Source organism: Solanum dulcamara, chromosome 10, assembly GCF_947179165.1.
Source record: "Solanum dulcamara chromosome 10, daSolDulc1.2, whole genome shotgun sequence".
Lineage (NCBI taxonomy): Eukaryota > Viridiplantae > Streptophyta > Magnoliopsida > Solanales > Solanaceae > Solanum > Solanum dulcamara.
The window spans coordinates 58,185,190-58,211,050 of NC_077246.1; the positions used below are offsets into that span (position 1 = coordinate 58,185,190).

At 33.7% G+C, this 25,861-nt stretch overlaps 1 protein-coding gene, 1 long non-coding RNA gene and 1 pseudogene across 6 annotated transcripts; 1 reads left to right on the top strand and 2 right to left on the bottom strand.

Moving 5' to 3' along the window:
- The first annotated feature begins 12,398 nt into the window (after window positions 1–12,398).
- LOC129869825 (uncharacterized) lies at window positions 12,399–12,978 on the top strand (annotated as a pseudogene).
- Window positions 12,979–13,754: 776 nt separating this feature from the next.
- Window positions 13,755–16,655, bottom strand: LOC129870892 (uncharacterized). Of its 2 annotated transcripts, XR_008762155.1 has the most exons (4): window positions 16,590–16,655; window positions 16,404–16,496; window positions 15,745–15,989; window positions 13,755–14,029 (listed from the first exon to the last, which is right to left on the bottom strand). It is a non-coding gene; the product is annotated as an uncharacterized LOC129870892 (long non-coding RNA). The 2 variants fall into 2 exon arrangements; XR_008762154.1 differs by having other exon boundaries at window positions 13,755–15,989.
- Window positions 16,656–17,871: 1,216 nt separating this feature from the next.
- LOC129871562 (uncharacterized) lies at window positions 17,872–23,411 on the bottom strand. Of its 4 annotated transcripts, XM_055946508.1 has the most exons (6): window positions 23,133–23,411; window positions 21,584–21,643; window positions 20,335–20,411; window positions 18,971–19,983; window positions 18,315–18,847; window positions 17,872–18,216 (listed from the first exon to the last, which is right to left on the bottom strand). In XM_055946508.1, exons 4-6 carry the CDS (start codon window positions 19,952–19,954, stop codon window positions 18,108–18,110), a joined length of 1,626 nt encoding a protein of 541 aa, XP_055802483.1. In that variant the 5' UTR covers window positions 19,955–19,983; window positions 20,335–20,411; window positions 21,584–21,643; window positions 23,133–23,411; the 3' UTR covers window positions 17,872–18,107. The 4 variants fall into 4 exon arrangements, with proteins under 4 accessions (XP_055802483.1, XP_055802482.1, XP_055802484.1 ...); XM_055946507.1 differs by lacking the exon at window positions 21,584–21,643; XM_055946509.1 differs by lacking the exon at window positions 21,584–21,643 and having other exon boundaries at window positions 18,971–20,020.
- Between the last annotated feature and the right edge of the window lie 2,450 nt (window positions 23,412–25,861).

Genomic DNA, 25,861 nt, shown 5'->3' on the forward strand with positions numbered 1-25,861 from the left:
GGCGCTGTCAAATTAGATATAACGATGGGAGATGAGCGTTTGAATGCATGGATGCATGTTATTGACTCAAAGACCTCATATAATATCTTGTGAGGAAGGCCATAGATACATGAGAACAAAGTGTACCGTCCACCTACTATCAATGTTTCAAATACTTTGAAGATGGGGTTCAAAAGAAGGTAGTTGCTGATGATGAACCTTTCACCGAGACAGAAGCGCACTTTGCTGATGCAAAATTCTACTTAAAGAATCATATCTCAAAAAAAGTCAAAGTTGATAACGCGATACCAATCAGAAAGGCTGATATCACAAAAAAGGTTGATGTAGCACTTGATAATGAGAGGCTCATGATTGAAAAGAATAAAACCCTTTCAAATATGAGCAAAGTACCTAAGACGAGTGATGCATCTTCAAGTAAGAGAGCGATTTCTATTTCTCACTTTGTCCCAAAGACAAACAAGGTCAAGATTCCACCCTCTGAGTTGCAGAGTAGCAAGTTGACATTTCCTATCAAGCAAATCGATGCAATCAAATCACCTTCAAAAATGATAGAAGAATTTGTCAAACTATCAAATTATGATTCATATGAATCACTTCCTAAAAAGCGTACAAATAAGGGTTTTGACCTAAATGCATATAAGTTGTTGGTGAAAGCAGGGTACAATCCCAATGAATCTTTTAAAGTAGGGAAGCTTCCAAATGAAGTTTTTGAAAAGGCAAATCATGGCCTAAATCCAACTCAAAGGATGATGATAGAGAGAGGGTATGTTGTCAAGAAATCATGCGAAGGCTTGGGTTACAAACAACCGTCGCCAGTTTGAATCTCTATAAAAGGATGAGCATCAACTATATTACCCCTATGAAAAAACCTATGATGTTCAACAAGGAGCCTTCTGTGTTTGATCGACTTAGTGGCATGACTTCTAATATTTCTGCATTTGATCGGCTTATCGAATCAACTCCAAAAACTTCAGTGTTTGATTGGTTGGGACCAATGAAGAAGAAATACAAGCGCTAAGGAAATTATAGAACAATGGAAGAACGGGTACATGCTCGAGAGCATAATTCACCCAAGAATTGCCCAGTTTGATTCCTTCTAGAATGAGGCGAGAAACAAAACTTGTAGTTTTATGTGGAGATGTATTGAGAGCAAGAACTCATACCATAGTTCACACTAGGGATCGAGATAAAGATGAAGAAAGTGTGGGATCATCAAATCACATCACAATTTGTGACGAGGAAAGTACTTCACTATATGCAAAAATTGAGGATGGGTTTATTGATATTCGTGCATGTCATCACATATATTTTAATTATGGTGATCCTCAAGAAGATGAAGATACTGAAGATGCGCTTCCTGAACTCGAGGAAGGGGTAAAGAATACTTTTGATGTATTGAAGGAAGTAAATCTTGGGGTTGATGATGATATAAGGCCTATGTATGTAAGTGCTTCACTGGATGACAATGAAGAGAAGAAATATATTGAGCTGCTTATGGAATTTAGGGATGTATTTGCTTGGAGTTACAAAGAGATGTCAGGATTAGACCCTAAAGTTGTAGTTCATCGTCTTGCTGTGAAACGAGGCACTCGTCTTGTTAAACAAGCTCAACGTCGCTTTAGACCTGAACTGGTTCCTTTGATCGAAACTGAAGTTAACAAGCTCATTGAAGCAGGTTTCATTCGTGAAGTCAAATATCCTACATGGATTTCAAGCATTGTACTTGTAAGAAAAAAAATGGTCAAATCCAAGTTTTTGTCGACTTTAGAGATCTTAATAATGCATGCCCTAAGGATGAATTTCCTCTTCCAATCCCTGAGCTTCTGATTGATGCCACAACTGGATACGTTATGTGGATGGTTCATCTGAATATAATCAAATTCGCATGGCACCAAGGGGTAAAGAACTTATTGCATTTCGCCCTCCTAAAGGTATATATTGCTACAAAGTAATGCCTTTTGATTTAAAAAATGCTGGGGCTACTTATCAACGAGCCATGCAAAATATTTTTGATGACATGCTTCATAAAAATGTTGAGTGTTATGTCGATGACTTAGTGGTGAAATCAAGGAAGAGTGATGACCACTTGCAAGATTTGAGAATGGTGTTCGAACGACTTCGAAGATACTAACTCAAAATGAACCCTTTAAAATGTGCCTTTGGAGTTACTTTAGGAAAGTTTCTTGGTTTTATTGTTCGACATCGAGGAATCGAGATTGATCAAGATAAGATAGATGCTATTTTGAAGATGTCTAAACCAAAAAATATTCATGAGTTAAAAAGCTTACAGGGAAAATTAGCATATCTTAGGAGGTTTATCTCAAATCTGGCTGGGAGATGTCAATCATTCAGTCAACTTATGAAGAAAGATATTCCTTTTGAATGGGACCAAGCTTGTACCAATACTTTTGAGAACATAAAGTCTTATCTGATGAAGCCTCCAATACTTATAGCTTCTATACCTGGAAAACCATTGATCTTATACATTGCAGCACAAGAAAGGTCAGTAGGAGTACTTCTCGCACAAGAAAATAATGAAGGAAAAGAAAATGCCTTGTATTACTTGAGTAGGATGATGGCACAAAACAAGATCAAGTATTCACCTATTGAGAAGTTATTTCTAGAGCTCGTATTCTCGATTCAGAAGATGAAGCATTACTTCCAAGCTCATATTGTACAACTTGTCTCTAAAGCAAATCCTATCAAGTTTGTCATGTCCAAGCCTGTCTTAAGTGATCGACTAGCAAGGTGGTACCTCCAATTTAAACAATTTGAAATTGTGTATATATCTCAGAAGGCAGTAAAAGGACAAGTGCTAGCAGATTTCTTGGCCAATTATCCAATTCCGAATGATTGGGAGTTATCTGATGAATTATCAGATGAAGACGCAATACTAGTGGAAATTCAGCCACTTTAGAAGATGTATTTTGATGGTGCTGCACATCGTGAAGGAAATGGTGCTGCACATTGTGAAGGAGACGGTGCTGGAGTGGTATTTGTCACTTCCCATGGAGAAGTTTTGTCGTATTCCTTCACTCTAACACAATGCTGCTCCAATAATATTGCTGAATATCAAGCACTCTTACTTGGACTTGAAATGATTGTTCATATAAAACAATTGCAACTACAAGTTTTTGGGGATTCCAAGTTGGTGATCAGTCAAGTCTTGGGTAATTATGAAGTAAAAAAGCATGAGTTACTCTCATACTGCAATTATGCTCAAAAGATGATAGGATGACTTGGAGAGGTGACTATTCAACATGTCCCTAGAAAGGAAAATAAGAAGGTTGATGTGTTGGCAGCTTTAGCTTCTGCATTAGTATCGCCCGATGAAATGCAAATTGGGGTTTGCCAAAGATGGATAACTCCACCTCTAGAAGAGCATGAAGAAGAATTTTGACAAGTTATCGCCACTTCAGAGGCTGAAATTAAAGATTGACGACAACCAATAATAAATTACTTGTGTTATGGAATATTGCCAGAAAATCTTCGAAGAAGGAAAGAAATCCGATGACGCGCCCCTTATTTTCTTTATTATAAAAATACACTTTACAAGCGGTCATTCGATGGAGTTCTCTTACAATGTTTGGGGGAAGATAAATCTAATCAAGCTATGCAAGAAACACATTCTGGAGTATGTGGAGCACATCAATCTGGCCAAAACTTCATTTTCACATAAAAAGGATGGATATTACTGGCAAACCATGGTAAAAGATTGTCTGAATTGCGTTCGAAGATGTAAAGCTTGTCTATTCCATACGAATTTTATACATCACCCCCCAGAAATATTGCACCCAACTATTGCCTCATGGTCATTTGAAGCTTGGGGTTTGGATGTTGTTGGACCATTGCCTAAGTCCTCTGGTAGACATTTGTACATCCTGACTGCAACTGACTACTTCTCAAAATGGGCAGAAGTTGTTTCTCTTAGAGAAGTGAAGAAAGAGAACGTCGCTAACTTCATTTGAGTAAATATTATCTACTATTTTGGTATTCCTCGATATATATTGACAGATAGTGGCAAGCCATTTGATAACAAGTTAATGACGAAGATATGTGATCTTTTTGGCTTCAAGCAACGCAATTCCTCTATGTATTATGCGGCTGCTAATTGTCTCTCTGAAGCATTTAACAAGACACTCTGCAACTTGTTGAAGAAAGTTGTTTTTAAGTCTAAGAGAGATTGTCATGAAAGAATGAAAGAGGTTCTTTGGGCATATAGGACTACGTATCGCACGCCAACACAAACGACTCCATATTCTCTTGTTTATGGAGTTGAAGCAGTCCTTCCACTTGAGCGTCAAATCCCATCATTACGCCTTGCCATTCAAGAAGGACTCACTGATGAAGAAAATTCTCGGTTACGCCTTGAAGAATTAGAGGCTCTTGATGAAAAAAGACTAGAGGCCCAACAAAGTCTGGAATGTTATCAAGTTCGTCTAGATCGATCTTTTAATAAGAAGGTTCATCTTAGATGCTTCCAAGTGGGTGATCAATTTCTTGTTGTAAGAATGCCCATTATTACTTCTCGTCGGTCTGGAAGCAAGTTCTCCGCTAAATGGGATGGACCATATGTGGTACAAGAAATATACTCAAGTGACGCTTACAAATTGGTTGATTCAGAAGGATTGCGCATTGGCCTCATTAATGAAAAATTCATAAAGAGATACTATCCTTGAAGAAAAGAAACACACTCCTTAAGGTACGAGAATAAACTGCATGATACTCCTGGCCCGCAAGAGTATAAACTGTGCACGGCATCAAAAAAATGTCCGCTAGGTTAAAAATTTCAAAAGAGGTGGCCTAGGCAAAAGTTAGGACACAAAAAAATAAAAAATCACTCTTTCATAACTACGTTATGACTTGATTCTCTTGACTTAGGTACGTAGACGCTTGGAATTACATTTTGAATTCAGTCGCATAAGTATCCAAAAAGCACATAGTCTCACTTGAACCTCTTCGCCGAGGTCCGTAGTGTTTTAGAGTTACATCCTAAGTTTAGTCTCATCATTTCAAAAGAAATGAGGCATGCTATTATTTGAGCATCACAATGTTCTTGTAGATTGTCATATATAATATGTGAATTAGAGAAGGCCAATCAAGACAAAATTTGAATTGACTTCAAAAAAATATTCATACAAATTCGTAAAGCTATTAGCTGTGATTATTGTACATATTGTAGTTCTATGAATCTTTTTTTCTATGGATCAAAGCTGAGATATGAGTATTTTAATAAGATCATGGGAATATGAATCTGTCAGCTTTTCTGCATGTGAAATTAATTTTTGAAGTTTGTTTAGAATGATCCTAAGGGACTTGAGCTATAAATTTTGGAAATATTTTAGATTAAGAAGTTTGGTTTCTGATAAATTAAGTCTCTCCTGGCTTTGGTGCTCTCATATAATGATATATCTCTCGTACTATCGAAACACACAAGGTGATAAATAATGGTGTTTAGGGAGAGATCCCTGCTTAATGCGATTACGTCAATGCATCCATATGAGTAAATAACTCTTGAAGATGAAACGTAAAAGAAATACTTAAAGAAATGTGCAATATAATGCAATCAAAAGGATTTCTAAAAGAGTGACAACTAATCAATCAGAATGCTAAAAAAATGTTTTATTAGCTCTTAAATTAGTAATTCAATAATCATGGTCATGAATCTCAATAATGAACGATTATATTCTTTGAGCAATAACTATGCCTCGTCTATATGGTGGAAAGTCTTTACAAATCGCGTAAAGTCTCTGCCTTAGACGGTATAAAGTCTTTGGGCTTGGATTATGAGATGCCTTTGACTCAAACGGTGTAAAGTCTTTGCCATAAATTATATAAAGTCTTTGCCTTAGATGGTGTAAAGTCTTTGGCTTGGACTATGGGATGCCTTTGACTGAGATGAAGTAAATTTTTTGTCACAAATCATGTAAAGTCTTTGTCTTAGATGGTGTAAAGTCTTTGGCTTGGACTATGGGATGCCTTTGACTCAGACGGTGTAAAGTCTTTGTCACAAATCATGTAAAGTCTTTGACTTAGATGGTTTAAAGTCTTTGGCTCAGACGACGTGATACCTTCAATTCAAATCATGTAAAGTTTTTGCCTTAGATAGTGTAAAGTCTTTGGCTTGGACTATATGGTGTCTTTTGACTCAGACAGTGTAAAGTCTTTTTCACAAATTATGTAAAATCTTTGCCTTAAGCAGTGTAAAGTCTTTGGCTCGAACAATGCGGCACCTTCGAGTTAGATGGTGTAAAGTATTCGCCAAGGATAATATAAAATTATTGGCTCAATAAGATACAACTATTGCTTCTATTGATTAAAAAAACACACAAAAGAACAAAAGAACAAAGAAAAAAAAGGTACCTCATATCTTGATTCTGCACGATGAACTCAAGAGTGTATGCAAAAAGGAGCATTAAAACTGCCAATGCCAATGATAAAAATAAATAAAAGGAGAGAGTCTATTTATAGACAAATAGTGACGGTGAGGGAGTCCTTCTCTCAAAGTAACTATAATTACTTTTTGGGTTAGGACTCTAGTGGAATGGTACAAATTTATTTTCTCCAAATCCTAATTGGTTGTGGAATTATGAAAATTTGGGTTATCCGTATTCTAAAAGGAGCGTGTCCTTTCTGAATTCTAATTGGATTATTATTATTATTATTATTATTATTATTATTGGTTAGCAAATGCCTACCCTTTATTTTGTTGATCTCTATCCTATTCTAATTGTTCAAATCTAGTAAAAAAATGCATTAGCCACGTGATCAAGTTCCAATTGGAGTCTCATTATTTACTCTAACTATGTCACTCTAATTAGAGGAACGTATTAATTTAATATGTTCATGGTGCATATTAAATTGCATGACATACGATTATCGTTTAGTTAATACTTTAAAGCTAGTCTTTGTATAAAATACTTCGACAAGACTTGAAGTAGGGGGCATTTGTAAGCATTAAAATTTTATTGGATTTAAATCTGTAAATTAAATTGGACTATATTAAATTCAAGAAAATAATCCAAATAATGTGGCAATCCAAGTCAAATTAAATGAGCCACTAAAAGCACACCACGTGTCAAAGTTATGTGGCAATTCAAGTCAAATTAAATGAGCCACTAAAATTACACCAAGTGTCAAAGTTATATGGCAATCCAAGTCAAATTAAATAAGCCACTAAAATCATGTCGCATGTCGAAGTTATGTGGCAATCTAAGTCAAATTAAATGAACCACTAGAATAGTGTCACGTATATATGTGACATGTTCTGACCAATTAAATTAAAGTTTTTTTCACCAAAAGAATCTGATTGGTCAGTTCAAACTGACCAATCAAATCACACCAGCATACTACTCCTTACAACTATAAATAGAGGTCCTCATTATTCTCGGGGAAGGGGGTTTTCGAGAACAAGAAGCAAGAAGAGAGCTCGTGGATCAGAGGCTGCAAATTCTCTGCAAAGCTACAAAGTTCAAGTAATCAAATTCAAGTTCAAGTTCAAGATCAAGAACGAAGGCAAATATCAAAAAACTTCGAGATCAAGTTACTTGTTCATACTTATTATTCGTCATAACCATACAAGTGTTTGTGACGAGTAATTCAAATCCAAATTTGAAGACGAAGATTCAAGATCAAGCTATTCAAGCCCTTGACTCTAAATCAAATTCAAGTTCAACATATTCCATATTATTTGAAGAATCAGAGGATTATCATAGAGATTGTAACACGCACTACATTTTGAAATCAAATATTACACTTTGTTACTCCAATTTTCCGGTCTTGATTATTTATTTTTCTCGGTTCAAAAATTTATTGTTTACACACCGATCAGAAAATTCAAAGTTACAAAATAAAGTACGTTTTAATTTGTTCATTTTACTTTTCTTTTTAGTTCATTTAAAAATAATAATATCTCTATTTATTTTTGATAATTTTTTAATTTCAACTTTTCATAAATGTTTAAGGCTATATTCTATTTATCTTTAATTTAAGGTCATTAAATTCAAAAATTTCCTTTACTTTTTAAACTTCGAGTCAAATCAAAATTAGATAGATAAATTAAAATAAGGTAGTAACACAAATGTCATAGTAACACATAAATTAGACAAACATGCATAGAGACGATACTCTGAGATTCAAGGGACCATTTCTATCCAATTAAGAGTCCATAATCTAATACGTGTATAGAGTAAGCCAAGATAATTAATTATAATTGTTCCAGGAGATCGAATAAGAGTTTCTTTCTCTTTTAATTGTTCACTGCTTCGTTATTATTAATTATTTTCACTTAGATTCTTTATTATTTCACGTGTAATCAAGGATTTACAAATAATTGAATTAATATTGTTTTAAAATCAATTCTACTAGTTTTCTAATAAATGAATTTTAGGCTAAACACTATTATTTTAACTATTATTATATTTTCACTTTTATTTATTTAGTATGATGATGACATGATGAGATTAAATGAAAATATAAGGATTTATATAACCGATCCAATTTGTTTGCTACTGAGTCTGAGTCGTAGTTATTATTGTTGTAGTTGTTATATTATGCATTATCTTGGTATTTAAACCACAACTTGTTTCTTTAAATTGTTTATAAGCAAGATTAGGATAGTAATTGAGTACCGATCTCGAATCCTTCAAATATGCATCATGACAACACAAAACAACGATAATAGCTATATCTAAATCCTAAATAAATTGAAATTTGCCATATGAACCATCATTGTTCATGTAGCTTCTAATTTACAACATTAATATAGGCAAAGTCACTACTAAACAAAGTAACTATAAAATCATAAGAAAGGTCATACCAGAGTAGTTGCAATGGACTTATCAAGACAGAATTAAGTTCACAAAAGTGTAAAGGATTATTACATTATGAATGTATGTGGAGGGCTTGCACAGTTATCAACTATTGTTTACCTTATACAAGTGCTCCCACGTAAATATAATTTTTTTTTTTGTAAGTTCAAACCTCGTGTCTTGGAAATCTCGGTAGCTCAATTGGTTGATCACCTGAATTTTCATCTTATTGATGAGGGTTTGTTATCTCACTTCGTAATTTATCTTGCACCTAACCATATTGTTAAGAATGTTGGGATATACTATTAATCATGTAATTAAGTTATAGTATTTTATTTAATCCCTTGTAAAGACCTTTTATTATCTATTACTTTCTGTACTTTGATTACTCTATTTTATCTGTGTCACTTTCGTTATTTGCTTTCCCATATCGCTTTGAACTTCTTAGCCTTATCTGACCTCTTCTTATGCTTCTATTGAGCCGATGGTCACTCGGAAACAGTCGTCCTACCTTGGTAGGAGTAAGGTTTGCGTACACTTTACCCTCCCCATACCCACGTTGTGGGATTTCACTGGGTTGTTGTTGTTGTTTGTAGTTCATTATATTAATATGTGTGTCCATTACTTATATAGTAGACGATAACCTTAATATGTGTGTCGCAAACCTTAATATGTGTGTCGCTTTCGTTATTTGCTTTTCCATATCGCTTTGAACTTCTTAGCCTTATCTGACCTCTTCTTATGCTTCTATTGAGCCGATGGTCACTCGGAAATAGTCGTCCTACCTTGGTAGGAGTAAGGTTTGCGTACACTTTACCCTCCCCATACCCACGTTGTGGGATTTCACTGGGTTGTTGTTGTTGTTTGTAGTTCATTATATTAATATGTGTGTCCATTACTTATATAGTAGGCGATTTTTGTGTATGGAGTTATTTAACTCATACACAGAAAATTAAAATTGTCGGTTCTTAATAAGTTATAAATTAAACATTCACAATCAAAGATGAAATTGGACAAACATCTTGATGATTGTAGCACAAGATTAAACACAATTTAATCTTAATTATGGTAATGGTAAAATTTCAACTTCTTGTGCTAGTACATTTAGTATGCATTGAACGGATCAAATTAAGATATTCGTTTAGATTCTGAATTTTAATAAACAATATCTCTAGTTTATTGCATGTGCTTACTCTTAATCTTGATATAATTATTATGATCTATGTAGTTTGATTTATTGTTTTAATCTATTAAAAGGTGAAATTCTTTAATGAGTCGATATATTCCTAATAGATTGGATAATAACAAATCATGTTAGTGAAATAATAATTAGTTGACAGAATCGTGTCTCGATCATGAATTAAAAGACACCCCTTTATGGTTGCTTGTAGGTTTTCACATGAAACCCTGCAGGTGGATTTTATCCGACACGTGAAATAAGTTAAGTATAAAAATAAATGATTAAGTTAGTCAAAAATTAGATTTTCAGAAAATTTGATTTAATTGATCGGTAATTCTAACATAGGGAGTTTAAATAAGTTGTAACGGTAAATTTTGAAATTAAATTGAGGAGTTCAATTACAGATTTTTAGTGGTATAATCTGTAATTTATTACGATATGCTTAATTCATGCATTTACAAATTAAATATTATAATTGAAAGCCTATGTTAATAAATTTGCAGTCTCTGTTGTGCCTGACTAATTAATCAAGATCGAATAGAAAAGGACAATTATAAAATAAGTATTTTATTGATTTTTCTAATAAAGGAATAAATCATTTTTAGCATTTAAAATTATTTATTAATTTTAAAAAGGTTTAAATATTTTTTTATTACCTTAAACAGAGAGGATAAAATATTTGATAATAATGGTGTTTAATGGTTGAATATTGTTGTTAATGGCTCATTATAATGGTTAATGGTTGAATATTGGTTTAATGACCAATTATTGTCTTTAATGGGTGTTTATGACTATTTATGAAGGCTGAAAATGTTTTGGATTTTGAAAACATTTTCCCTCTACTGAATAATATAAATCGGGGTGGTGGTGCTCATGAAAAGTTATCCATTTCTGATAAGTTCTTCCCACTCAAGACTTGATACATAAAATTAGTCTGGAAACAACAGAAGGTTGCAATTTTGGAATCTTTTCTTCTAAACGAATTTTGCAGGAGCTTTAGCAAGTAAGTGTTATTATACATTCATTTTATTATATTTGCCGGTTATTATGTAAGTTCACATTCTTATTGAATCAGTCCCGCTATGCATAATCTAACAATTGGTATCACGATAGTGTTCTTACATATAACTGTTAATGTAATAAGAATGTTATGATTGATATATTAGTTTGATAAAATCTGTATATATCTTACTATTATGGATGGACAATTTTATTTTCTTACAAAATTTTGTCTATCAACAGATTTGACAAGATCTGTATATATATTATTCTAGACTAATATCGTTGTTCATTATTATGAATAAATCTGTTCAGAAGATATCTTGCTATTGTTTCAGTTGATTGAAGATTTAATGAGTTCATATCTCATTTTTTATTTGTCTCCTGTTAATTGTTGGGTTCGAATTTACAAAAAAAAAACTGAATGAAGAAAATAAATGGAGAGTTTTGATTATACTCAAATATAGTTATTCTTATAATGTTGCAACTGAAACTGTAGTGGGAAGATAATTCTGTTTAAGTAATCAGATTCACCCACAAAAGAATTTTTACCGGTTTCTTACTATATAATTTCTATCAATTGAGGGTAAATTTATTTACAATACTAATTTTGCAAATCACAAAAGGCAAGCAAAGCCATTTATCTTATCGTTGGATGAGCAGCCAAACTTATGTCATTATTTATAAGTTCAAATCAGTAGCGTAGTGGTAAGGCCAAGATGAGCAGACAACCCTGCTGACTCTCGTACGCAGCCTCGTCGATGTTTGTTGATTTGATTGGTATTGGAGTTTTTCAAATTTCGACAAACTACGATTGACCTGAAATTTGGTTGGTTCGTTGAAAATGATCCACTGAGCAATACGCACCACCATGTTGTGATCTAGGCCTTTTATGGCCATTCTGAGTTATTTTGATGGGGTTTTGGCAGTTTTTGTGTTTTCTGAAAAAATTTAAAAATTTGAAAAAATTATTTTTTGAAAATCAGTGCTTCAAGGGTCCATACTTTATGGTTTTTGATGGTTTTTTACGGTATAGTATGAGTTTAAATGTTAACATAAGTCTTCTTCCCCATCAAATAAACTTGTATACTTACATACTGTTTTTTATAGTCTTTTGTTTTGATGACTTGTATTAACTTTCCAACTAAGTTACTTGTTGAATCAATGGACAATAAACTATATACAATACATATATATAACTAAACTTAACGGATTACTCTCTAACTAAATTGGACCTGTTTTGTTTAAGTAGTGATATATGAACATGCTCATGTATTTGCTAGAGTAGTTAAGTTTTCCTATCGAATCTAATTGTTCATTAGGATGATTATATGTGTCTTTTGTTACTATTTTTTTAATATAGAACATATGTTTAATGAACTGTTTTTAAAATGTCTCTTAGATTAACTATGTCTCACTTCAAGCAATTTTCCTCTATCTTGAACCAAAACAAACTGGAAGGTCCTAACTATGTGAATTGGAAATGAAATCTTGATATAGTTTCTATGTCTGAGGATTTCAAATATGTGTTGGTTGAGAAATGCCCATTAAATCAGCAGATGCTATTGTTGAGGAGATCCAAGACTATGACAAGTGGGTTAAGGCTGATGAGATGGCAAGGTGTTACATTCTTGCCTCAATGGCGAATGTCTTACAGCATCAGCATCAGTCCATGACAACTGCTTATGATATGCTTGAATCTCTCAAAGAGATGTTCGGAGAGAAAAATCGCGTTTCAAAGTAGACTGCCATGAATGCCCTCTTGACAACCAAAATGGTTGAAGGACCCTCTGTCGTGGAACATGTGCTGAAGATGATGAATTATTTGAATGAGATGGAGATACTTGGCGCTTCCATTGATAAAGAACTCAGGTAGAGATGGTCCTACAGACTCTATCAGACAGTTTTCAACAGTTTCATTTGAATTATAACATGAATAAGATGGATTTGTCTCTTGCGAAACTTTTGAATGAACTAACAACGACATAATTCATTATCAAGCAGCAAGCTCCTCCCTCTATGGCATTCATGGTGGACAACCCTGTTGCTTCTTCTTCTAAATCGGTGAAAGCTCAAAAAAAGAAGTAGAAGCCTCGTAAGGCTATGGCACTTGAAGGTGCTAAAGGTGGTGTGGCTAAGCCTAAGGGCAAGTGCTTCCACTGCAAGCAGCCTGGACACCACAACAAGCAATGCCCCGACTATTAAGCCAAGATGAAAAACAAAGGTAATTCTTATTTAAATGTCGTTGAAACCTGTTTAGCGGCCATTTTTATACAACTATGGGCTATAGATTCGGGAGCCACTAACCATGTTTGCACTTCTTTGCAGGGGTTTTAGGAAACGCGACGGCTAAGTGAGAATGAAGTCTGCGTTTTTCAGGCTAATGAGGAACCAACATCAGCGTTAGCTATAGGAAATATTTTCTTTTCGTTCAGTAGTTCAGGATTTTACTCTTGAATAATGTCTTCTATGTTCCTTCGATAAGAAGAAATTTATTATCTGTATCAAAAGTAATGCATACTGGTTATATTATTTATTTTGCTGATAATTGTGTTGTTATTAAATATAATAATCATTTTTATTTTTAGGGCTCCTAAAATACAAGATCTGTTTTCATTTGAAGTCTCCCTTAACATCCTACAACAAACCGAATTAAATAACTGTCACAACCCAACCCCGTGGGCCGTGACGGGTGTCCGAACTGGACACTCGCATATACCCCTGCTAGTTATAAGTAAACCTGTCTCCTATTTGAATCATAGTGTGCCAACAGGCAAGACAATATATAAGTCGACGAGGCTATCGTAACATATAGGCAGAACTGTTCACATATACATATACAACCCACATATATGTCTACAGACCTCTAAGAGTAAGAAAAGTAACATAAGGTGGGACAGGGCCCCCACCGTACCCGTAATCAAGTAAATATATACATAAAAGGTTTAGTACCAAAGCTCGGCTCCGATTCAATGGAGCTTCTTCCAAATTTTCTAGGTGGAATCCTAAGCTAGCGGAACCCCAAAGCGCGCACCTGTACCTGTTGGCATGAAACGTAGCCCCCTCCGGAAAGAGGGGGTCAATACGACATATGTACTGAGTATATAAGTATAAAACATCAAAAGGAGGGCACAACTAACATAGGGTTGGAGGGGGCAAGTATAACATTCAACAACCCACTGTACTTGCATCTCATAAAATAAAGTCGTACATACTATCATCACATACTATACCCGGTCCGTTCGGGGATCCGGTGTAACAACCACATCACTCTGTTATCATAAGCATCTATGTACTATTAGTGCCATATAATAATGCCTAGGAATGTACAGCCCGATCCATTTATCATATAGTAATGCCGAGGAACGTTCGGCCCGATCCATATATCATATAGTAATGCCGAAGAACGTTCGGCCCGATCCATATATCATATAGTAATGCCGAGGAACGTTCGGCCCGATTCAGATATCATATAGTAATGCCGAGGAACATTCGGCCCAATCCAGATATCATATAGTAATGTCGAGGAACGTTCGGCCCGATCCAGATATTATATAGTAATGCCGAGGAACGTTCGGCCCGATCCATATATTATATAGTAATGCCGAGGAACGTTCGTCCCGATTCATATATTATATAGTAATGCCGAGGAACGTTCGGCCCGATCCGTATATCATATAATTATATTATAGTCGGCTCGAGACTCGGTGAAAGATGTATTACAGTATACCCGAATGAAGTAGTAAGTAACCATATGCAATTTAAAACATCATCGGGGACGTATTAAAATAATCAAAATGAACTATCACTCAAAAATTAAGACAATAGCCATAACAAGTACCTTTGGAGTGTCCTTGTGGCTTGCATCAAAGTAGCACTTTTGGAGTCATCTACTCGTATCAAAGCGTAATAAAATATCTTTTGGAAGTTATGAAAATGGCCATCTTAGTGGCCTTGAGAATGGGGCTTCCTTTGGATCACCCATACTTCGTCTATTTGTTTCATAAAGTTCATGCAAAAAAAAAGATTAACTTTACCTACTTATTACTTCCCAAGGTATAGAAAAACTTGAGAAGACATAGTTCAATTATTGGAAGAGTTCTAGCTTAAAGGAGTGAATAGGAGTCATGATTTATACCACAACCTAAATTATACCGACTTAGGATGGTTGAATACTTTCACATGAATCGAGGCAAAAGGACATAAGTTCTAGGAAATTAAAAACGTTAGCCATCTTAGTGTACTTAAGAATAAGAGCTTCTTGTGGACTTTGCGCATTCTTCGTCCGTGGCTTTCTATGGGCCATGCCAAAAGAAGAAAGAGAATAAGCTTTACATACCCTCTACTTTTCCTCATAAAATCATTATATACATATGTGCCGTGGAACGTACGGCCCGATCCTTAGATAGTAACATATATCATACTTGGCCTATTAAGGGACTCGGTACCATAAACATTTCATCATAACATCATAACTTATGTCAAGGGCATATCAAGAGAGAAGAAGGGTAGCTTTACATACTTATGCCAAAACATGCCAAAAGAAGGAAAGGTAGCTTCACATACTTGCTACTCTCCATCGTATATAATCCTTGAGAGGCAATAACTCAACTAGTATAGGAATTCTACCATCGAGGAGTAAATAAGACTTATGATTCATACTTGGAGTTCTATGAATGGAATTATCCCCACATTCCGTTTATCAATCACTTAAGGCTAAGACATGCCAAGAGAAAAGAAGATAGCTTTACATACCTCTTACGGGTTACTCTTTATCCCGTTCGCCTCGTCGTCCTTTGAACCTAGGTAACACGAAAGCAATACGAGTATTAACAACCTTAGACTTTTCAGCTCCTTAGGTTACACACGAGTATTCCTAGAACTCATCCCCTCGTTCGCATTCTCGACTAGTTCCTTAACTAGTTAAGGCGTTAACGGAAATCGGACAGCACCTCCCCTATAATGTGCCCTATCCGAATTCCCAACCATGTCCTTAGCACCTACAGCCAACCAACAATACAGCCATCAGCCCATACATATACATATTACGACAACATTACACAATATAAAACCCCAATAATTCATTCGAAACTAAGATACCAAAACTAGAGTTTTTAATCTTTCTTTCGCGAATTCATTAATTGCAAAGCGGAGGGTCATGTGGCTGCAACCAGCAGCCCCCCACGCCCTCATTAACCCATTTTCCATCATCACAACACACTACCATACAACCAACAGTCACATCCCACAAGCACAACGCATTATACGATTACAATTAACTATAGCGATTCCAATTTCGCTTATTTCGAACGCCGAACTTTTCAAATCTTTTCCCCAACTTCCAGCAGCTCCTATGGTGTGTAATACACCCTAATTTAACATCATAAACTCCAAATTAGAGGGAAAGAACTTACCTTTCCCGAAATTGGCTAGAACTTGCCGAAATCGCGCCTCGGAACTTTTTTTGGCTCGCTGAATCGTCGTGGCAGCTTGCTGTCCGATTTTTGCTGCACCAAATCATAATTTTATACTACTAATACTTCCATATCATCGTAGTATACGCTAAGTAATTAATTTACGGAACGAAATCGGAGACTCACCTCTTTTTTCCTCCCAAAACCGTGGCCTTCTCCCTCTCTAGTTTCTTCTCTTCTCTTCTTCTTTCTAGAGTTTTCTTGAATGTAGATGAAGTATATGGATAAATATGACTTAAAAGTCATCAACATATATTTATGGGCCCTTAATTAAGGAGCTAAATTTCCAAGACTTGGGCCCTCTTGTGTTGGGCCTCAATTCTTCTATTAGTATTATCCTTATTTGAGCCCAACAAGACCATAGGTCTTATTAGTAATTCACAAACTAATTTTCAAAATTTTCAATTTTGCCCTCGGCCTTCCTCCGTATTTTCAAACCACTTTTTCCATGAACATCACACCGGTACTAATTAAAATGAATAAAATAATTCACAACCTTATTTCTTGCAAGCCAAATTTTTATTTTTTTTTCAAATGCCCAAAAGTGCGGGATATAACAATAACATTGATATTTCTCATAAAAAAAACGTATTTCTGAATTGAGTCCTACTTATGGCATCTACATCTATGTCATATCAATATAAATAGAATTTCAAGGTTGATTTCTGATGAACCTCTTAGTTTATTGAAAATGGAAGCACTACCAACCTGCGAATCATGTTCAGAAGGAAAAATGACAAAGAGACCTTTCCCTTCTAAAGAAAATAAAGCCGATAATAAGTTAGAATTAATTCATTTTGATTTTTGTGGTCCTATGAACATACAAGCAAGGGGTAGTTTTGAGTATTTTGTGACTTTCACAGATGATTACTCAAAATATGATTATATTTATTTGTTGCGTTGTAAATTTGAATGCTTTGAAAAATTCAAAGAATTTAAGATAGAAACAAAAAAGCGACATGGTAAACATATCCAAACATTACGATCTGATCGTGATGGTGAATACCTTTCTGCCGAATTCATTAAGTACTTATCATAATCATGAATTACATATCAATAACACCGGAATTTATCTCAAACGAAGGTCCCCCAACCCCTGGAACACCACAACAAAATAGTGTGGCAGAAAGAAGAAATAGAACTCTTTAGGAAATGGTTAGATCCGTGTTAAGTTATTCTGATTTTCCTTTTAGTTTTTGGGGATATGCTTTAGAAACTGTGAATTACATTATGAATCGAAGCGGATCCTTACTTTGCAATAATAAAATTCAACTTGTGAGCAACTGATTGTCCGTCCATCATCAAAAATATTCAACATATACTTCACAGGTTGCATCCATTCCATATTGACTTTACATCCACGGAAGAGACTTGCAAGAGGAGAATAATAGTAAGCAAGTTTAACATAGTAGGATTTTTATTACTTAATGATTATATTGAAGATAGATCCATATAAGGAAAACAAAAGGTTAATTGGGTCTACATTTCACTGCCTCCACTTTTTAAGATAACAAACTCAATGAGCCCTCTAAACCTACCACCAATGACATGTCATTCCTAAGAATATCAACATGTAACTTATAAAGGAGCATAAAGTGATGTATATTTTTGAACTGAAAACCCTACAAAAAGAAACAAAAGGACTTAGAATTTACAACAGAGAAGACTTTTCCTCCAACACCTGTGTTTCCTATAATGCCTCCTTTCTGACTTTGCCATTCTTACTGGGCTACTGTTCCATTCAGATTGTAAGCTGTAAAGATAAACACAAGGAAAATGTAAGTACAAACCGACAACAGCTTGAAGATAATGGGAAAAAGGATTGTAGTATAAGATGTTGCAAACAATTACACTGGGAAGGCAAAGGATCTGGCACTGGTTGTGCTGCTATCTGACCGAAGAGAGATGTTACCCGAATGTGATATATGGCCTGAGTAAGTAATCAAACCAGATGCAGGTCCTACTGCAGCAAAACTTGCTTCTCCATCTGCAAAATGACCATGCACACCGAGGGGGAGATTGCCAGAGTTCTTTTCCTCGAGATTAACCACATTTGGGGGGTCGAGGGATTTGGCGTGAATACTGCTATTGCTGGAGTCCACACTATTGGCAAAATGAACTTGAGTAGCAGCTGAAAAGCTGTCAGAACTCCCATCCTTTTGACCGTAGATGGCCTCTAATTTATGGGAGTGTTCAGGCAAGTTTTTATCAATTTTTGCCACGCTGCTACTTAAAGCCAGTTCAGTCAAGTTGAAGTCGCAAGTAATAGCTCCAGCTTCTGACTTGCTATTGTTAGAGAAGTTGCTAGCTGGTCCATTGTTGTTTGTTCCATCAGCTGCCGAGACTGCATTTTGGCTGTTGAAAGCAGCTACAAAAGTTGGCATCTGCAATTCAAGAGAAACTGCATTCGCAATCAAGTTTTACCATAGGAATGAATCTAAAAAACATGCAGAGACTTATTAACCACATGGCATCTTAGGAAATTTATAAATATAACATAGTCAAACCTGATCAGGCTGCTGTGATGATTGATCAGCATCAGAGATAGATTCCTTAAGATTCTGAATGTCACATTCTTTTTCTGATATGTTAGTAGCTTTATCCATTGTAGTATCTTTTGCTCCAAAAATCTTCATCACGTCCTCCAGATAAGAATCCTTGTCAGCATCTTTGCTCATATTATCTTCCAAGAAGGGGTTTATATCATTTGGAGCAAGTGATTTAGTATCCGCATCTTCTTTAGTTGTATGATGATCAACAGAAATTTTGACGGCACTTTCAACTGATGAAGCTTTGGACTCACCGGATGAGACAAATTCACTGTCAAGACCATCCCTGGTGTTTCTCGGCTGGTGTTCATCAGCAGCTAGAGAAATAGACGAGTCAGGCTGATCATCTTTCCTGCTTTCAGTTACAATTTTATCCATGAGAGGTGCACCCTCATCCATGCATATGTCTTTCGTAATGTGATAGTTACTCTTTTCGTAGCAAATCATCGATTCAGGTAATTTGAATTCCAGGACACCCTTATCGGTGTATAAAGGAGTGTCTGTACCAAACAACTCTGAAAGAGAGGTAAATTGTGCATTAGAGACTACGGCTCCCTTCTCTTTATCATCGAAGAAATTAACAATCATAGGGTCCTCAAATTTGGGAATACTCCAGGGGTGATCTCTATCTCCTGTATCACATGCAAAAGGATTTCCATTTCTCTTGCAAGAAGTTAAATTAGACAGGCCTTCGTTCAGATCATCTTTCAGAGGTGAAGCTGTAATTTCATGTTTGTTACTTCTTGAAACATCTTCAAAAAATACAGAGTCAACAAGTTCCTGAACATTCCAGAATTCGTTCCTCTCTTTTTCACATGCCAAAGAGTCTTTAGTGCCATCACGACCATTTGAATCAAGCAGACCTTTCGTTGGAAAGACTAAAGACTTGGAGTCCTTGCAACCATTTGAGTGAGTTAATATTTCATCCAGATTTTCCGTCATCGTAGCCGTCTCTTTAGCGTGTTAAGCCACTGTTATTGCATTCAAATGTTTCAGAATCATGCACAACTGGTACAAACAGAAAATCAATGACCACAGACGAGTTTAACTTCTCAATGCAAAAGGCCAAGAACCAAGTTGAGAGATAATATGTTATATCGAGACGTGTTTAGATGCAATTTGACAATGTAACTTCAAGATGTGAAGCATTTCCATAAATAGACAAAAGATCTGAACAAAGTCAATGGATGCAATGAGGCAACGATATAACAAAACATGCCTCAGATTAATCCACTCCATACTATCCTTTGAGAGATTAAAACCGATGAAAGATGTATCTTAGAAGCAGCAGCAAATAGCAGAAATAAGAGATTTATACTCACAAACTTTCATATAGTACATCAGTGGGTCAAATCTGTAGAAATACACAGAAGCAGTGAGGTAGATACGGCTCAGAAACCTGTGTCAACAGAAATTACAAAATATATTTAGGAGGAATTGGCTGTGAATACTTGCAAATTCCTTGAATCAGGATAATTTTAGCAACATATTCGAGCTGAAAAAAATGAAGCAGCAGAAAACAACATAGCATAACAGGGCAAGCCTTTTAGTCATAATAACGAGAGGGCAGCGGCCAAAAATGCTCTATAAATCAATCTAACATTGCCTCAATCCAAGACTAATTAGTACGGACGGATATATGAATCCTCTATAAACATATCACTCTATAGCACCACCACCAACAACAACAACAACATACACCTATCCTTACACCAGCATACAAGTCTCTGACCAAATACAACAGGAAGCTCAAAAAATGGCAGTGAACCAGTTTGAGATACGACTGGCTATCTATATCAACCAGTAGATCTAATGGATTTCGAACGATAAACATGAGGAATTGTTGAAAATAGTTCAGATCATCTAGCATGAATTCAAGAACAAATCAGCTGATTTACTGTTACATAGGATTCACACAAACTTAAAATAATTTATTATAAAAAAAAAAAAAGTTCATAATGATCTCAATCAAATATAACAACAACATACTCAGTGTAATCTCACAAGTGAGTGTGGCGTGTACGCAAACCTTATCCCTACACCTTGTGAAGGCAGTGAGAGATATTATTTCCGATATACTCTCAGTTCAATGATCTCAATCAAATATGCCAGAAAATAATAAAAAAGAAAAAGCAAGTTGCCTCACTTCCTGTACAAAAAATCACTTTTTGTTTTATGTTTAATAGCCCAAACCTATGTTGCGTGGACTCTCTAAAAGCCGTGTCAGATTCTCCAAATATGCACCGCCTTTGAAGAACCCAACACACACTTATCTACTTTTTCGAGGAGTCCGAGCAACGTAGGGCGCAAAGATCCTTAACTTTGTCAATAGATAACGAAAAAGACAAGTGCTGGTCATTCCACTTTAACGGCTAAAATACAAAGCCCATCCATCTCCCAAGTCAATGATCAATCCCCACCATTTGTGTTTTGTCCTTTAGCTATCTTAAATAAATAAATTAATAATCACTTCTAACTAGATCTAACTCTAATTAGTAGTAATATTTTAATTCACCCCCTCCAAAGAATTAGTAAAAAATTACTACTAGAAAACAATGAAAAAGGCCTTACATTCTGGCAGGTTCTTATCAGATCCCAAGAAAGTTCACAATCTCATTAGCCAAAAATAATCTGATTAATAAAGAGTAAATTGTTAGTATTTTAATTTCTTTAATCATATGATTAACGATGTTCCCAATATCGAGAAATAAAAATAAACAAGATAACATACTAAAGCAAAAGCAATCACATTCTATTTTTCAAAAATATTGCCATACCCGTATGAAATCCTTAGAAAAATGCACTATTTTTAAAGGACACACAACTGAAGAAGCAAAATGATAAATCTCAAAAAGTGAGATCAACAGAAAGATATAAAGATAAATGTGAGCTTGTTTTGGTGTAGAATATACCAGGTAAATTGGCAAGAAAAAGTCAGCCGTTTTGATTTAAAAGATAGGGAATTAATAAGCAAAAATGAATTGAATGTGAAAGAAATAGAATATTTAACTGGATCAAGAAGAGGCAAAAAAAAAAGGAAGATTAAGCCAGTGTGCTACTTTCTCTCTCTAAATGCAATTAAGTTTCTACACTCTCTACATGTATATAAATATTACAGTGTCTAAAACTTCTAGATAGTTTAGTATACGGTGTTCGATAAAAATCAATTAAATAAATTAACTTTATATTTTTTAAAATTAATCATATTTCATTTAATTTTGTTCAAAAAATAATTATATATTATGAATAATTTTAAATATCTTATATATATTTATCAAAATTTACTAATGAAAGTAAAAAATCCAAAACAAAAAATATTCTTAATATGTATGTTTTTCTATTTCCTACCTTATCTTTTGATTCTATTATTTGCAAATTAATTAATAACCAAAAGCGACAATTAAATCGATAAATATATATTAAATTTAATCTAATTAAATTTTAATAATTTAAAAATTAAATTAAATTATTTTTAATTTTAATCAATAATTAATTCAAACGGACCTTACAAACACTTTTAGTTTAGTGTATACACCAATTAGAATAACATTTATCTTGCCTCCATGAGCAGCGCTAGGGTACTCCATCAAGAATTAATATACGGTAAAAGGAATTATATATATATATATATATATATAATTCTTACATATCGCTTAAGAAAATTATTTATTTTTAGAAAAAAGTAAATATATTTTAATAATGTATTCTTAATAAATACATTGAAAAAATATAACTTTTAAGTAGTTTTTTTAAATATGTAAAATTCCTTTTCTTTAATTTAAATAGGAATCAAATTGAAATAACACTATTAATATCTTGTTGATGATGTGAAACGTCATTTATTTCGAAATAAAATTAAATACTATTTACTTTAAAACAGAGAGAATACAAGTGTACATATATATTTTTTTCACAATAAAAAATCATAATTTTTTCAGAACATGCATTAAATAGAGTGCACGAATAATAGTGGCTTCTAAATGGAAAGATGAACAGAAAAGAAAAAAAGGAAAAATTGGACATTCATTAATTAATAAGTGTCTTTACAGAGAGGACAACAATATTAATTAATGGTTCTTCAGAAAATATAAATTAAAAAAAAAAAAAAAGCTCGACTTACCGGAAAACAGATCACCGCCACCCTCCGCCCTGTTGCGGCGTGTTGTTTGCATAAATTAGATTCACAAAATAGTCTCTGTCATATACATAAAATTGGGTGTGGTTAAGAAAATACTTATTAAAGAAGTTATTTTGGGTGAGATTAGGAAAAGCGAATGGAAATGGAAGAGCTGACTTTATTTTTGTATGGAGGGAAGATAGAGAGAGAAGACAAAGGGGACAAAGATAGAGTCAAAAAGCTGAATTGGGGACTCACTTCATAAAGTGTATACTTTTTTGGGTGAGGCGTCGGAATTTGATAGTTTTAGTTTAAACTGTATATTTATATTAGGAAATTTATAAATACATTCATCTTATATGATGTGGCATTTTATGTATATTATGTCACATATGTTTATTTATTTAATTTTATATAATTTTAAGTGATTATTTGTGCATATACAAAATTGAATATTATATATGCAAAAATTAAGTTAAAATGCATATTTATGTATTATGTCTTTAAAATTCAAAAATCTTAGAGTTTAAATTATTGATTTGTCTCTATTTTCGATTCAAATATTAAATATATAGATATATTAACCACATAAAATATTTTATTTTCTTATAATTATACATATCAACTTCAATTGAAATAAATTTGAAATTTTACCACTTATTTGAGATTAGTGTCTACGATTAAACAATTTGGTTAATTTATTTATGTAATAAATGTTTAAGAAATACCCGTAACATTTTATTATAACTTTAAATATTTACTTGTAATAATTATATTTTTAATATTTAAATAAAATTTACGATAAATTTCAGAAGTTATCAACGTATCTCACTGTTTATAGAACGGTTTTGGTCAGAGAGATTTTGTTGCGTCCGTCTAATTCTTTTTTCTCTTTGATAGTTTGCCAAATATGTATAGTGTTTTTATTTATGTTGGTAACCTTTTTCTTGTATTATATAGTCAATTTGTACATGTAAGTAATTTATTAATGGCTATTTGGGACCACTTCCATTTCTGTTGTACTGCACATTTTTCATGATGTCCCACTTCTTTTCCTCTTCTCATCTGCAATTATTTACCCACTCAGTTTTTGTCAATATTCTTCTTCTTTTCAATTTTACACTCGATTTTTCGAGTTTTTAGAGTCTCGATTAAATTTAAATCATGTATTATAGGATTTTATTTGAAAACAATAATTTTAATAAAAAAAATTTATACTCAGAATTCAAATTTAAAATTTCTAATTAAAGATAAAACAATTTTACTATCGCACCATAATTTATGTTGATTCTTTTATTCTTTCTCAACTACAATTATTTACTCACTCCATTTGTATCTAAATAATCGAAAGATTTTCGCTACATCTCGCGAATTTATAATCAAATGTTTAATGAGTTAATAGTTAAAAACGTTCTTAAACTGGACATACTTATTAAATACATATTTAAATTAAGGACATTGAGAAGGAAGGTCAAACCTAATTCGGTGTCAACACTTGACTGATCGGAGGACCTAACTAGCTTCAGAGAAGTCTTAATTATCCTCTCAAACATAAAATTTGGAAACTATATACTTCCTAACTACGAGAAATCTTAATTACCCCCTCAAACATGGATTTTTAAAAATATTTACCCTCCTAATATGCAACATGGCACAAAATTTTATTCGGTCCCAATTTATATGATTCACTTTCCTTTTTAGTCAATCTCCAAAGGAACAACACATTTTTATATTTAGTAAAAATTTAACTTAAAATTTTTAATTTATCCCTAAAGAAATGATTTATAGCTACACAATATTTATGATTTATTTTAGGCCACGTCTTTCTTAAACTTCATGTCAAGTCAAACTACATTATGTAAATAGGAACGGAGATTGTATCATTTTACTTTATTATTTATCTTCACCTCCTATGATTATTTCACATGGACACTTAATAAAGTAAAACAATATAATTTTCGTTCATATTTATATGATATAGTTTGACTTAACACGAAGTTTAAAAAATATATGATCTAAAATAAGTTATAAATATTTATGTGACTATAAATCACATTGTTGGAGGGTAATTAAGACTTCTCCTAATTTAGGTATGCATTTAATAAAGTGTCCCAATTTTAAACGTTTTTTTAACTATTAACTCAATGTTTAATAGAATTGGTTGTAAATAAGGATGGGAAGCAGAGCGGGATGAGGTATGGGGCAAACCTATTTCTACCAGCATGTTATAAAAGAAATTAACTTGGCAAAATAAGGAGAAAAGAGTAAAAGAATAATATCACAAGAGAGGAGAATTTTGTAGTATTGTGTATTTGTTCTTACCGGTATGTTCTTTTTTTCATTGCAGTAAGGAGGGGGCTATATTCATAGGTGAAACTAAACAAGTGGAAGGACAATTTCAACTTGTCTACACATTTTCCAATAGGTGGGTCCCACATTGAAAAAGACATCCATTTTTAACACTTTTCCTTGGATGTTCACTTGTAAAAACAAACTTTACAAGAAACAATTTACATAGTTATTTTGAACACCCATAGATGTTGTGCCTCGTTAAAACCTTATTAGGAAAAATCAGTTGGAAAAAGCCTAGTGAAGAAAAAAGAATACACACATCTAATAATATGCTTTGAATGCTGCCTCATTAAAAACATTACCAGAAAAATCAGTAGGACAAAAGCTTGATTAAGGAAAAAAAAGTACAACGTGTATTTTACTCCCCTTGATGAAAACAT